At 50.4% G+C, this 14,774-nt stretch overlaps 1 protein-coding gene across 2 annotated transcripts in view; it reads left to right on the top strand.

Moving 5' to 3' along the window:
- Window positions 1–14,774, top strand: part of OSBPL10 (oxysterol binding protein like 10) — a gene marked incomplete at its 5' end in the record, with an annotated part of 284,829 nt that overhangs the window by 242,156 nt on the left and 27,899 nt on the right. For both annotated transcript variants that reach the window (XM_082663642.1, XM_082663643.1), the window contains one exon: window positions 8,436–8,585. In XM_082663642.1, the coding sequence (XP_082519768.1) occupies window positions 8,436–8,585 (150 nt within the window). The remainder of the gene's footprint in view (window positions 1–8,435; window positions 8,586–14,774) is intronic.

Raw genomic sequence — 14,774 nt, 5'->3', positions numbered from 1 at the left:
CGCGGTGCTTTGAGTTCGAGGCAGCTGGTGCAATGGTAACTCATTCAGGCCTGGTGACTGCTTACCCTTCAGCCCACCCCAAGTAGGAGGGGGGGTCCTTTTATGTCTTAAACCACCACTTTTCCTCTTATCAGAGGCCAGGAAGGCTAGGATGGGTCTCAGGGAATTTCTTCCCTACCTTTCCTGGGTAGCCTTGGATGGCAGACACCCCCGTCCTGTCACTCCCTGCAGACCACAGCAGGTCTCCTGAGGCCAGGGGATGGCCTGCACTGTCCGATTCACTGTCCTGGCTACTGTGTATTTGTCCCATGTGGTTCCTGGATCTGCATGTGACTCTAGGCTGAGATTTGTTGGAGGATGGATTTCTATGAATCCCTTCCTGCTGCAGCCCCAGGTCCAGGAAGTGATGCTACCTTGTGGTCAGGGCCATGGACTATTTGGGGGGCCTGGACCTTTGCAGCCCCAGAACCCTCGGTGTCATCATTGCTGAGGAGGGCCTGGGAGACAGCATGGGCGGCATCCTGCAGCTTCCAGAAGGATGCTGCCGGGACGGGAACGAACGCAAGCAGGGGTGGTGGGCACTTCAGCTGTGGTTTCTAGATCCCCGTGGCCGCAGGTCCACCATGTGCCCATGAGGATGCTGCAGCCTCACGAGAGCAGCAGGCTTTTGCTCAGTGTTCCCTCTGCACCCACTTCCCCTGCCCTGACTTCCCCGGGCCTCTCAGCAGCCCTCCAGGGGGTGGGTGGTACCATCTCCACTTCACAGGTGAGGAGACAGCCTGCCAGGTGGAAGGTGGCGGATTCAGGATTTATGTCCAGGGCCGTCTCTCTGCAGCCACCGCGCAGAGCTCTCCCTGGACGCTTTGCTGCCTTGCAGAGCTGTGGTGATGCATCCCCTTTCTTCTCCTTCTCATGACCTTTATCCCCATCCTCAGGGGCTTCCTGTGAGTTGGGAAGCGTGACCCGTGCTGCTGGTGCCACCCAGGACTAGGGCGTGGTGGGCGTGCCCCTTCACCCTGCAGAGCTTTGCTGAGCCCTCGGCCCGGCTGTGAATTCAGTGCTGGGCTGGGCTGGAATGGGCTGGACTTCTGCTGATGGAGAAAAGGCCGTAAAGCACTGGATGCGGCGCTAGTACTTTGCTTGACCCACCATGCTGGCACCCTCCCCGTGATTCCCGGTGCCCACATGCCAGGGCCAGGGGTCCTGCTGATGTGCTTCCAGAACCTCAACTGCAAAATAATCACCTCCCTCTTTGTTTGCAGCTGCTGCTTCCTTTTTCCTTTGCGGTGCTTTCTTGAGGTTTCCTTTGCTCCTTCGCAATTCCTTTCTTTTCTGCTTTCGTTTAAAATGATTTAAGTAGACGCATGGATGCTGGAAAAGGGCTGGCGATTCTCCTCCCTCTGAATGCTTACCTCACGTGTCTTGAAAGGAACGCTTTTCAAACCTTCTTGGTGTGATGTTCCCGATGACCTTGGCTGATGACGAATGTACCTCCCCCCACACCCCTCCCCAGAAGCAACTTCCTTCTGCCTTCCAGGATGTCTTTGATTTAAAATTAACCTTTCTGCAGGTCGGCCCCTTTGCTCAGGACGAGCATCTGTGCTTGCAGTCTGTGAGAGCCAAGTGTGGTAAATGTGTATGTATGTGTGGGTAGAGCCAGAAAGCCAGCGCATCCACTGGGAGGCGGCAGAAGGATTATGATGGCAGTGGCAGCCAACTCAGTGCCCCCCAGATGGCAGCTGGGACCAGCAGGCTGCGTGGACATGCTTGTACTTGAACCTGTCAAGGATAAGAGCCAACTTCTCCGTCAGGTCCCCCCCACCTCGCCACGGTGGCCTCATTGTACCTACCTCCAAATGGCCAGATGAGGTCCCCTAACTAAGGGGGTGGCCTCCGAGGCCCAGTCGGTGGCCTGGCTTCGACGTGGCTCCACAGAGAGGACGGTACATGTGAGGAGCCTTCAGCTGCCGCCCTGCATCAGGGCCGAGGGCCGTCAGCCGGACCAGACACCATCCGAAGACGTGTGGCCGACGGCAGCCCTCTGGCATGACTTGTGACCAGAGACAAGCATCCATCCGTTCCGACCGAGAGCCCTTCCACCGAGCAAGGATGGCCTACTTCTGGGGAATTAGAGAGACTCTTCTGGAGGAGAAACCCCACCTGTGCCGAGCGTGGGGAGAACAGTAGGTCCCCAGGAGCAGCCACTGCACGTTCAGAGGACAAACTTCACGTCTGTGTCTGTCCTCAGGAGATAATTGTTCCAAGCGCGTAGTAGGGAGGGCCGTGCACTTGACAGTCACCGGGTAGACGTTTCCTGTTGGGGAATGAGGGCCAGAAATTACTGGTGGAATTTGCTGGACGTCTGGCTGTCTTTGGGGGCTCCAGGCTCTGCTGATGCTTGCTGACTTGAGCCCCAAGTTGGACCGGCTCCTCGGATCCAGCTGTGCCAGTTCTCGTGACCTTGGGCTGTCAGGCGGGGCTTCTTAGGATTTCCTGATAAAATGTTACTGATGTGAAGATGCGCTCTGAGGACCGAGTCATGGTTGTGATAACTTGGTTAAATACACTGTGACTATTGAGGTGAAAAATGACTAGAAATTAAAGAGACAGTAATACCATTTATCATTAGAACCAAAAAAAAAATTGATTTGGTTGTTGGTCCGTGGGTACTTGTACCTCTTAGACACTCAGACCCTCTTGCTTTTCTTCCAGTATTCACTGAATTTCCTTTTTTTTGTCCCCTTGGTCTGTCTCCATGTACCCACCCTCCCGGTCTCTCTGACCCCCTAAGCTCTGTCCATGTTTCACGTTCCTATTTTTCCTAAAACCTCTTATTTTCTGGAAGACCAGCTTCTCTTGACTTTTATCCCCTGGTCAGCAAAAGCAGACTCGCCCTGGTGGCCGCGATTGCATGTCATTGCATGTTCTGTGTAGTTGTGGGCTTGAGAAGCGCGTCACGTAAGAGGACACGTCATTTCCTGGTTACTCTTCTGCCTGCTGCCGTGATACAGACATTGCTCTCATTTGAGGGTATCTGAGGGCAGTGATGCTCTGGGTCTTCTTCCCCGCTGCCCACCTTTCGCTGGCCCCCAGAATACCAGAGAGTCTTCTTGACATGGCTGTGTTCCCCCCTTTTCCTGTAAGGACAATATCTGGGCTACGTTGGGTTCTTGCGTTCAATGCCAAGGTTCTTTGGGATGGCACAACCCACCCGTGCCTCCATGCCAAGGTACCAGCGTGCGGGGAGAGATGCCAGGCTTTAAAAATGATTGAGCTGAAGTGTGTTCGCTGCCAGAGGAGAATGTTCATTCTCTAGCCGGCTTTGTATCTTGGTCCGGTAGAATTTCAGGAGGGTGGTGGCTAACATGAGCTCAGTGGATTATGTTTTTCTGCTGAAGACGTTGTTTAGTTAAGAATACCTCTTACCTGGCAGAAGATGGCTATAGGAGTCCATCCCGATCCTTGCTGGAAGAGACCCCTCACACCTGCATGTCTGGGTTTTCAGGGCTCTTTGTGGAGCTGCTCCCCACGCAACAGTGAAAAGGCTTTTGGGAAGGCTGGGTAATGCCCAGGCCTCTCTCTAATGCCTTGAGTCTCAGGGTTCAGCCCTTTAAGACATTAGGTTAAAGAGGATGTTAGTACAATAGATCCAACTGCTTATACTGGCCCCAGCTGTCTGAGGGCCAGGTCTCAGTTAAGAAAGAAGGAGAGATCATTGTGAAGAGAGAAGTACACCGTCTGAGGAAGGGAAAATAGGGAGCGAGGCCTGGGAAAGGGGGGTGGGGTGGATTTGGGAGCGTGGGGGTGGACTGAGGCCTCCGACAGGGAATTGAATGGACTCTAAAGATAAATGTCTGTTTCCTGGGGTTTTTTTCCTGGAACTGACTCCAACTGTAATTAAATCACGTATGTGTATTGAATAAAAGAGGTTGGAATTTCAGTCTTGCTTGGAATTTGCATTTGTATTGAAGAATTAAAATTTTGTGAAAAAGAAGAGACGCTAAGAATGTTCAGTGTCTCCCCTACACCGGTGTCCCCCTTGACAAGACTGCTGGACCCACGTAAACCTAACTCAAGTCACGGTGTTGCTTCTGGCTTTGGTCCTTGGCCCGTGGAGGAGCTGCCTCCTATCAGATAAGGAGTAGAGGTTGGTGGTAAAGCAGGGGCACGTCTGCAGGTGCTGGGACCGTCTTTGATTCAACCACTTCCCACCCTGAGAGCCCATCTCTGTTCCATGACCCTTCAGACCTTGAGATCCTGCAGACCTTGCGAGGCCTGAGGTCAGCCCTGGACAGATACCCTTCTAAGAATCCATGGAGAGCAGGACCCTCTCTCCGTAAAATGCCCAGACACACAATTTGTATATGAAATGTCAAGGGTATGGGTAGGTATCTTAACGAGTGTCCATAGGGCCCAGATTAAGAATCCTTGCTTTAGGGCCCAGGTCACTGCTGAGCTACCAGGGGTGCCCCTGGACCCCAGCTGCCAGGTGGCCTTTTCCTGTCCATCACCTTTGCTTGTCCATCCCCCCACCATTTGCTAACAAGGCAAGAGTCACTGGATTGTTGTAACACCCCATGTCCTGCGGTACTCATGTGGTAAGCAATACTGTCATAATTTTTTGTTTTTATTAAAGACCTCTTTTTTCCAAAGCCTGCTTCTCTTTACAACATATTCTAATTCCATTTTATCTTCACGTTTGGGTACATTTTTACGGTTCGGGCTGGCTCATTTGCAAAGCTCTCTGGGGAACGGCAATATTTAAAGATTCTTCTTGCTTGAGTCTTAGGAACTGTCTCAGTCTTAGGAACTGTCTCAGAAAATAAGAAAAAGCCATTTCTTATTTTCAGTTTTCTTCTGAGGTGGAGAAAGACCGTTCTGCCACCTTTGATCACCTCAGGACGGTTGTCATCACTTTACAAGCAGAAATCCATTGGTATAGGAGGGCGTGGGCATACAGGGGTACCCAGGAGAGGAGCAGAACTTGATGAGCTGGGGGGGTGAGGATGTGATGAGCATGTGGGCCTGACTGTGGAAAGCAGACTTGGATCCACTGACCGTTACCGTTGTTGTGGATTTCACATCAGAACAGCAGAATCTGCAAACCCTTGACCCTAAAAGGGAAGGTTTTCTGTCTTTAAAACTCCATCAAAGCCTGGTTCTTCGAAATCTCCATTTCTCAGAGCCCCTGCTAACCATGGGTGCTTTGCGGGTGCCCACAGATTGGTGTTTACACGGCCAGTTGACCTCCTTCAGACCGATGTGCCCTGTTGGGAACCCCTACCCTCCATCCACGTGCCCCCATTTTGGACCCACACCAGAGGGTGGTCTCACCTTCTGCATATGGACTTGAGTTCCAGTGTGGGTGGAATTGGGGGTGTCCTCTAAGACGTTCACTGACAATGTGATGAATGAAACCAGCTTTATTTTTAAACCCTGATTATTTACTCAAGGTTGGATAAGAGAATTTTTGCAAGTTTTCCGAAGCTGCAGGAGACAGAAATGTTGCTGGATCCTTGTTTAAGCTTAGGGCACCGTCTGCTAAGGGTCTGTGCCAGTGAGGGGATGTGTGTCAGGCTCCCCGTGGCCTTTCCTCCCTTGGCGGGACTTCAGGGTCCCCAGGAGCTCTGGCCGCCATTCGCCCTGGAGTGAGTCAGCTTCTGAGGCCTGTGCACCAGCCTTAATTCTCCTTGCTGGAGCCAGTGTCCCTGACGGCATCACCAGACACAGGAAACATGACGTTGATTGAAGTGGGACAAGCTGGAGAGGTTTGTGTGCACAGTAATGTATGTTCTTTGTATGATGTGGCGGGAGCTTGCAGAAGGCGTCTTGGCTCCTGGAAATCAGGGACCAGCTGCGTTTGGTTTCCAAGGAAGGCAGACAGCAGGAGACGCTTGGTCCCTGTGGTTTGTTAAGCATCTCCCTGCGAGTGTGGCAGTGGGTGGGAGGGGTGCACTGGCTTGTGGGCAGATGGGAAAATCACAGTTTCAGAAGAAAGAACAACTCTTCACTTCATAAAACTTGCTTGAGCTATTGATTTGTTTAGTTTACAATCAGTGCTTTGTGAGAGCAGCTAATTTCAAGCAGGAACAATTGCACTCCAGGTGGAGCTCCTTTTCTCTCTCTCTTTTTTTTTTTTGGTTTTTGTTTTTAATTTTTATTTTATATTGGGTATAGTTGATTAACAATGTTGTGTTAATTTCAGGTGTAAAGTGATTCAGTTATACACATACATGTATCTGTTCTTTTTCAGATTCTTTTCCCATGGAGCTCCCTTTCTTGTTGAGATGTATAAGGACCTTGAAAGCTGTGCCCACCCCCTTGAGTGCAGGATGGTAGCGTGATTTGCTTTCGATTGTCCTTTTTCCTGCCACACAAGACACCCAGGCCTTGCCCTCTCCTGCCCCGCTGCCCTGGGTGGAGGGGATGTCTGCTAATATAGGTGACCACCCAGCACGTTACTGCGAAGGAAGTAGCAGCTCCATCACCTTGGCATTGAAGGGAGTGTGTCTGAGCTCTCTGGCTTTGGTGGCAACTGACGGGAAATGCAAACTCACAGTGAATGGAGACAGCCACCCTTTAAAACTTGCCTGAAACCCAGAGGAGGGGGAAAGAGCAGGGAAGGTCAGGAGGGCAGGTATATGGGACGGTGGCCCTGCTTTAGCCCGTCAGACTCGTAACCACAGTGACCTTGGCTGCCATGGGCACTGCAGCACAGGAGCTGAAGCTGGAGGAGAGGTAGGCGGCTTCCAGCCATTGACAGCAAGTGCTGGCTCCTGTCCCTCTGTCTCTAATTTCCCAGTGTGGAATCAGGGTGGCCCATGGCCCCAGACTCCCCCTCTGGTTAGTCTTCTCTGGACCATGGTGGGGGTCAGGGGCCCTCAGTTATTTCAGTATATCTAGCAAAGCACCTTTCCAGTGATGTCACATAGCACACATGACATGAGTCTAGGGAACCAGGCACATGATGGAAACTTGACTTGTGGCTGGAGGAAAGCCCCATGGCCTTGGGAATAATTTGAGCAGTATGTCTATGGTAAATGTCCATTTCAACTGAAATCTTAAAAATGCTACCCCAGTGGAAAGAGCACCATATTCCCTCTGGAGTGTTGGTGAGGAAGGACAATTATAAACACCTTGATCGCTAAATAACTTTTGTGTTTTGGAAGTAGATGAGATGGTTCTTTGTAATGAGACTGAAAATGATTAGTTTTTGCTTGGATATTTGGGCAAGTCTGTATCCTTTTATATTAAAATGTTTGGGCTCCCGTGTTTCTGTATGTTAAGTTCATTAGTAATTACCAGTCAGCAGCAATTAGAAACAATTACGTAGTGTTTTGTGTAGAGTGCTTTTGCTGACATAGAAACAAGTACTATGAGAACATACATAAATGAAGAATGGTGAATAGGATTATTTCTTTCAACAGAATTGTGAGGACAGCTGTAATTGTAGCCAGAGTTCTTGGTAATTAGGTATTGGAAAATTATGCGCTCAGCAATCCACCTTGCATATTTTATTAACTTGCCTGCTTCCTCTGTAATTTGGAAAACTGGAATCAAGCAACTGAATGAATAAAACTTGCATCAAGGAACGTGCAGGGTCTGTTAGCCAGGTTGAAGCTTAGCATTATTATAAAATTTCAGACTTTTTCTTTACATTTTCATTTTTGTTTCCCTCCATAAATTAATGCCAGCACTGAGCCTTTTTTTTTTTTTTTTTTACTTGCTGTAGTGATATTCACTAATGGGAATAGAAATAATTTCAGAGTAAATTTTCCCATAAATAAGGTAATGTCAGTTTCTGGGGTGTCTGACTTTTGCTTATAAACAGAGAAATTTACGTTAGCTATAGTGCTCTGGGTTGTACAAGTTAACAGGAGAATATTATTTGGGAATAGCCAAGGTGAAGGGACTCACACTTGAATATTATAGTTAGTTTCTTAGAGGGCAGGAAGCTTTCTTGTCAGGGGAGGTGCTTAGGCTAGAAGGCTCACTCACAGGTGAGGGGAAGATGAGAGGGCTCCTCAGGTGCTTAAAGGTGGGGCCTGCACCCCAAAGATCGTCTTCTGGGCTTCCCTGGTGGCGCAGTGGTTGGGAGTCCGCCTGCCGATGTAGGGGACGCGGGTTCGTGCCCCGGTCCGGGAAGATCCCACATGCCGCGGAGCGGCTGGGCCCGTGAGCCATGGCCGCTGGGCCTGCGCGTCCGGAGCCTGTGCTCCGCAGCGGGAGAGGCCACAACAGTGAGAGGCCCACGTACCGCAAAAAAAAAAAAAAAAAAAGATCGTCTTCTGCCCACGGCCGGGAGGACCAGTTTATGGAGAAACTCTATCTGGGCAGGCTTGGGCTCTCTGCCCTTGCTAAGCACATGGGTTCGGTGCTGTGCTTCTAGCTTCTCAGGACCAGGCTGGTGATTTTTACTGATGATCTCGTTTTAGCCAAACTCAGGCCCCGAATTGGTTTTGTCAGAAGATGAGAAAAGTGACACTGAAGATCAGGAAGAGACAGAAGTGGGCGTCATGGAGGATCAGCGCAGTGTAATCCTTCACCTCATTTCTCAGCTCAAACTTGGAATGGATCTGACCAAGGTAGGTGGGCGTGTCCCCTGGGGCTTGTGGCCAGTCGTCTGGGTGCCTTCTGTCCCTCACAGGCTTTCCCGCTCGGGAGACTGGGGATGCAGAGTGGGGAAGGGTCAGAGCTGCAGTCAAGTGTGGATGTTCCGGGGATTATTGGAAAGGATGTTTTATGTAAACGATTATCCCCAGACCATGAGCCTTGCGTTTGCTTCTCTGGAGGAGCTGCGACGCTTCAAGGGCAGGGAAAGCACACAAGATGATAAGGACAGTTCAAGATGGGATTTCTTTGTCTCCTGCTGTGTCCTAGAGAGGATTAAAGGTGACCTAGAGAGATGGACGTGGCGCATTGGCCACAGAGAGAAAACAGGAGGAAGGAAATGGTGTGGGCAAGAGTGAGGCTGCCTCCACCTGCACCACCACCACCACCCGCCCCTGCCCCCCCCCCGCCACGGCCTCTGGGCACCTGGCCACCTCCTGTTGCTGGCTGTCATTGGCCTTAACCCCATTGATGATCCAGACCTCGCTGCTCACGTGGAGAGCTGTGTGCCCGCTTGTTGGTAGACGCACAATAACTCTTGTTGGTGCTGCGCCCATCCCGGGAAACCTCATCGAGAGGACCCAGCATCCTCCACGCTGGTGGCCGGGCGATGGCCCCCCGTGGAGCCTTCCCCACCTCCGGGCAGTGGCTTCGTTCTGGAGGAGAGAGGGAAGGCCGCTCTGCGTGCAGCTGAGAGGTGTGTGGGCATCAGGAGCGTTGTGGGTGGTGGGAGATGCCTGGACTCGGCTGTCCAGCCCACCCGGCTTCCCTTGCCCGTCCTGACGCTGATGCCGAAAGCTCGGCTTCTTTGCACTGGTGCCGAATCGAATCTTGGAGACAGAGTTTTGGGTGAAGTAGAAAAGAATAGCTTTATTGCTTTGCCAGGCAAAGGGAGACACAGCGAGCTCCTGCCCCACAAAACCGTGTGTCCCAAACCGGGAGGTAAGGAGTTCAAGGGTTGGGTTGCTGATAAGGATCAGGGTGTGTGCGGGGCCTGCACTCCTCCAGTCTGGCCTCAGGTGGTCTTCTCTGGAATGAAGAATGCTAACATTTTCCATTTGTTGAGGGTTTTCTTTCTGCAGAAGAGCTCAAAGATGTTGTTATGTGTATCCCTTGAGGCGGAACCAGGACCCTGCCCCAAGGCTGCACTATAGTTTCCTGACTGCTCCTCCCTTGTCTCTGCATCCCCTCCCTTCCCTGATTAGCAACTGTTTGAAAGGCTTCCATGCCCTGGAGCCCCACAGGGTCCTGCTCAGTTTCGGTAGGTGCTTCCTGATTAGGAGGGAGGGACGCGACCATGGGAAGGGTGTGCTGGCAATGAAAGTTCTGGATCCGGAAGGCCTACTTGAAATGGTCAGAGCCCCTGAAGGCGCAGCCTGGGGAAACTGCCTTGAGGGTCGTGGGCTTGTTTGGCTGCAGGGAAGGGGCTGGATTCCACAAGCTCAGCTTGGCCTGGAGGCCAGACCAGTGAGAGGGAGGGGGCGGGTGAGACAGGCTCTTTGAAGAGGAAAGCTACAACAGGGAGCCTCAGAGGGGACAGAAAAGCCTTTTCTTGGGGATGTTCTCATGGGTTTGATCATGAGGGAGTCTGACATCCTGGGAACCTGCACTACTTTCCATGGGATTGGGGGCGCATGCTGAGCAGTGTGACCTGGAAGGTTCCCTCGTCTCCCCTTTCCCTGCCCTCTGCTCGGGGGCTCCACACACCAAGCTGACATCCTGCTGCCTTCCCTTCATTTCTGTCTCCTGGCCATGTAATTTGCATCCTTTTTGCTAGAAGAATCGTTTAAGTGCTTGCCTTTTAAAAAGCCCCCTCTCTGATTCCTGTCTGAGTGTAGACCACTCAGACGGAGCTTTGAGTGAAGACCTGGGGGCTGGAATCTGGGCTGTGACATCACTAATTTGACCCCAAACCATGTTTCCAAACTCTGGTTCACAGCCCGTTTTGTGGGTTGTAAAACCAGTTTAGTGGGTCAGATGATCATTTCTAAAAAATGAAATAAAATACATTAGAAAATACCAGAGTGTACAGCAGGTGAAACTTTTTAGTTCTGTTGATACGTGTGTACTGGGTCACCATGTGAAATATATTTGCATCGTGGATCATATTCTATAATTCAGTGTAGACTCCTGAGTGATACAGGAGAGAGACTGTCAGGGTAACCGAAGTTGCCCAGGTCAGATGTGGAGAAACCCAACAGCACTGAGGGGACTGTATGACGGCAGGTGGAGTGTGTCAGAGACATCACCTTCTGGCTCCTGTGTTTTATTTTTTAATTTTTTTATTTGGCTGTGCCGCACGGCATGTGGGATCTTAGTTCCCTGACTGGGGATCAAATCCATGCCCCCTGCAGTGAAAGCTCGGAGTCCTAACCACTGGACCGCCAGGGAAGTCCCTCTTGTTTTAAAATATGGAAATCATGAGAAGTGTACATCGCCTTTTCCTAAAAGAGCAAACGTGTTTATCCAACAGTCAGCTATCAGAAAGAAAAACTTTTCTAATCTATTGTTCATTAACTTATTTACTGGGAAGAAGCTGTTATTCAGAAACCAAGGGAACATTTGACAAGCTGAAATACTTGTGAAAGGAAGAGGGAAACCTTTTATTGTCCCATGAGGCTTTTGGGCATTCGTTGCCCTGCCCTGTAAAAATGTTGATGAAATTGTATCTTCCCCTTTTTAAAAAAAATTTTATTGAAGTATAGTTGACTTACAATGCTGTGTTACTTTCTGCTGTACAGCAAAGTGATTCAGTTATACATACATATATATTCTTTTTCATATTCTTTTCCATTACGGTTTATCATAGGATATTGGATATATTTCCCTGTGCTATACAGTAGGACCTTGTTGCTTATCCATCCTATATGTAATAGTTTCCATCTGCTAATCCCAAACTCCCCCTCCATCCCTCTCCCACCCCCTTCCCTTTGGCAACCACAAGTCTGTTCTCTGTCTCTGAGTCTGCTTTGTTTCATAGATATGTTCATTTGTGTCGTATTTTAGATTCAACATATAAGTGATATCATATGATATTTGTCTTTCTCTGTCTGACTTACTTCACTTAGTATGATCATCTCTAGGTCCATCCATGTTGCTGCAAATGGCATTATTTCATTCTTTTTAATGGCTGAGTAATATTCTATTGTCTACATGTACCACATCTTCTTTATCCATTCATCTGTCGATGTACATTTAGGTTGTTTCCCTGCCTTGACTATTGTATATAGTGCTTCTGTGAATATAGGGGTGCATGTATCCTTTTGAATTATGGTTTTTTCCAGTTATATGACCAGAAGTGGGATTGCTGGATCATATGGTAGCTCTACTTTTAATGTTTTGAGGAACCTCCATACTGTTCTCCATAGTGGCTATATCAATTTACATGCCCACCAGCAGTGTAGAAGGGTTCCCTTTTCTCCACACCCTCTCCAGCATTTGTTATTTGTAGATTATCTCTTTCCTTATTGTCTCTTCTTGGCTCTTGTCTGCGTCATTCAGTTAAGCTTGTGCTAAGCTGGCAGTGGACGAGCTTGGCCTGAATGGCACTCGGTTCGATGAGCAGGCGCCCTGGAGAGGTTACCTTCCACGACTTGAGGATGAAGCTTTGATCTCTCTGTAAAATAAGTGCACAGCCCCATCTTTGTGGAGGTGTCCAGCACAGCTGCATTCCCAGGTCACCAGCCTCACTGGGCCTTGAGTGCTGTATTTTGCTTTAGTTCATTAACCGTGGTCAGCAGTTTCCTGGGCAAGTGACCAGTGGGGTGGTATAACATCCCATGCTCAGAAGCATCCCAGGCTTGGTTTACTGCTCTGCTGTTGCTGTCTTGAAATTCTTAATCATTTTGAACAAGAGGACTTGCATTTTTGTTTTTCACTGGGCCCCCCAAAGTAGGTATCTGGTCCTGCCTCCAGAAGCACCTTGGTCTGTCCTCCTTCCTCAGTTGTGGTTCCAGAAGCCCAAGTTGCTGGTGAATTCCTCTACTGGATAACCTGCTACAATTGCACAAATCATGGGTAGCCCAGGAAGGAAAATGAGGGAGAAAGGAGGAGCCACAGAAGATGGAGGGCACAGAAGGGCTCTTTGACAAAGGGACATGTAGGTTGAGCCTGAAGGGTGAGTGGGCGGTAGTGGAAGGAACTAGAGGAAGGGCATTCCTGGTGGAGGGAACAGCATGGGCGAAGCCAGAGAGTGAAGGCGGTGAGGCTGGGGGGAGTGTATGCTGGCGGGGCATGGGGGAACCTGGAGTGGGGGCTAGGGTTAGATCTGCAGAGCCTTGTGGGCCGTTGAAGGAGGGTGAACCTGATCCTGAGGGTGATGGGAAACCTTTGGAGGCCTTGGAGCAGGTGGGAAACATGTGTTTTTCAGAGTTGCTGCCCTGATAATTTGTGGGCTTCAGGGAGGGGGTGCCCACAGGATGCAAGGTTGAGCTTGGGGGTTTATGACGATTTTTACCGTGTTTTCAGGGCTATGAAAGGCAGCCATCAGTAACGCATGTGCTCTCTCATCTAACAAGTACTTATTGAGCACTACACCTGCCAGGTACTGTTCTAGGCGCTGGGAGTGCAGCAGTGAACAAAACAGTTAGAATCCACGCCTCACGGAGCTTGTGTGATGGTGGAAAGAGACAGACAATAAGCTAGAGAGAGAAGAGAAAAGAATGTGGAGATGCAAACACAGTGGAGAGACACAGAGCATGGCAGGTGGGGATGGAAAGCTGATGGGGCCGGTGAGCCTCTTAGATGAGCCGCTCAGCGCAGGATTCTCCAGGTGTCACTGGAGTACAGGCAGGTGAAGATGAGGAAGCCAGCCAGGTGGCCATGTAGTGGAAGGCTGTTCGGGCCAGCGGGGTCAGTGAGTGGACAAGGCCCAAGGTGGCCCTTGCCTGGCATTTTGAGGACGAGCAGGGATCCAGAGTCTGGATCAGAGTTGACCCGCGTGGGTTGGCAGGACATTAAATCGGCAAGACAGCAGGGGCTGGATCGGAGGGCCTCGCCGGACATTGTGAGGACTTGGGGTGTTGCAATGGGTGATGTGGGTGGCTGTCAGAGAGTTGTGAACAAAGGAATGCAGGGCTTTCCTTGTATTTTAAAAAGATTGTTTTGACTCTTTTGTAGAAAGTAAACTGGGACAGGGCAAGTGGGGTGCAGGCAGCAGGGTCAGGGTGGGAATGGAGGAGGTGACAGACAATGGCAAGGGCAGTGGCAGTTTCTGGGTGTACTTAGAAGACGTGCCAACAGGCTACAAGTATCCTTTTTGCATGTGGTTTGGTTGTAAGGTATGAGCAAAAGAGGAATAAAGAATGACTCTTAAGATTTCAACCTGAGCAACCGGAATAATAAACATTAGAGCTGCTGTTTGTTTCAGTGACCTATTGCTGAGGGATTGACCACTCTAAACGAAGTGGCTTAAAATAACCATTTTATTTATGTTCACAGTCTGGGCTGGGCTCAGCTGGGTGGCTCTTTTGCTGGTCTCGCCAGGGGTCACTCGTGTGCCTGTCATCAGCTGGTGGGCTGGTTGTAGGCTGAACGTGGCTGGGACAGCTGGGCCTCTCTCTCCTCATGAAGTCTTGTAACCTTTCTGTCTCCATGAATCCTTCCCACATGGTCTGTCCAGCTGGGTTGCCAGACTCTTACACAGTGGCTCAAAGCTCCCAGGAGGGCCAAACTGGGTGCTGATAAGCCTTGGGCCCCAAACTGACACTGTCACTTCCACTCTGTTGATTAAAGTGCCCCAAGGGGACTCTTCAGGGGTGTGAATTCCAGGGGCTTGGGTTCATCGAGGGCCACCCATGGAGCAGACCACCGGCCCCGCTTACCAAGGGGGGAGAGGCTATGGGAAGAGGAGGTTGGGGTGTTTGGGGGGATGTCCCAGATTCAACCTTGGGTCTCTTGGGTCTGAGGGATCCATTCAGTTCTGCATCCAAATTGAGAGGATGTGTAGGCAGCTGAGTAGAGAAGCCTGGGGTTTGTGAGTGAAGCTTGGGTACCAGTTTGGGAGTGAACAATCTGCAGGGGGTGGTCCAACGCAGGAGATGGTAACCCCCCTTTAGGGAGTGAGTAGAGATGTAGGGGGAAAGTCCAAAGGTCGAGTCCAGGGAATCTGTATGTGAAGGCTGGAGAGATGAGAAGGGTCCAGCAGAGGAGACTGAGGAGGGTCA

The sequence above is a fragment of the Grampus griseus genome, assembly GCF_964374135.1.
Source record: "Grampus griseus genome assembly, chromosome: 10".
NCBI lineage: Eukaryota > Metazoa > Chordata > Mammalia > Artiodactyla > Delphinidae > Grampus > Grampus griseus.
This window is presented reverse-complemented; position numbering and strand designations above follow the sequence as displayed.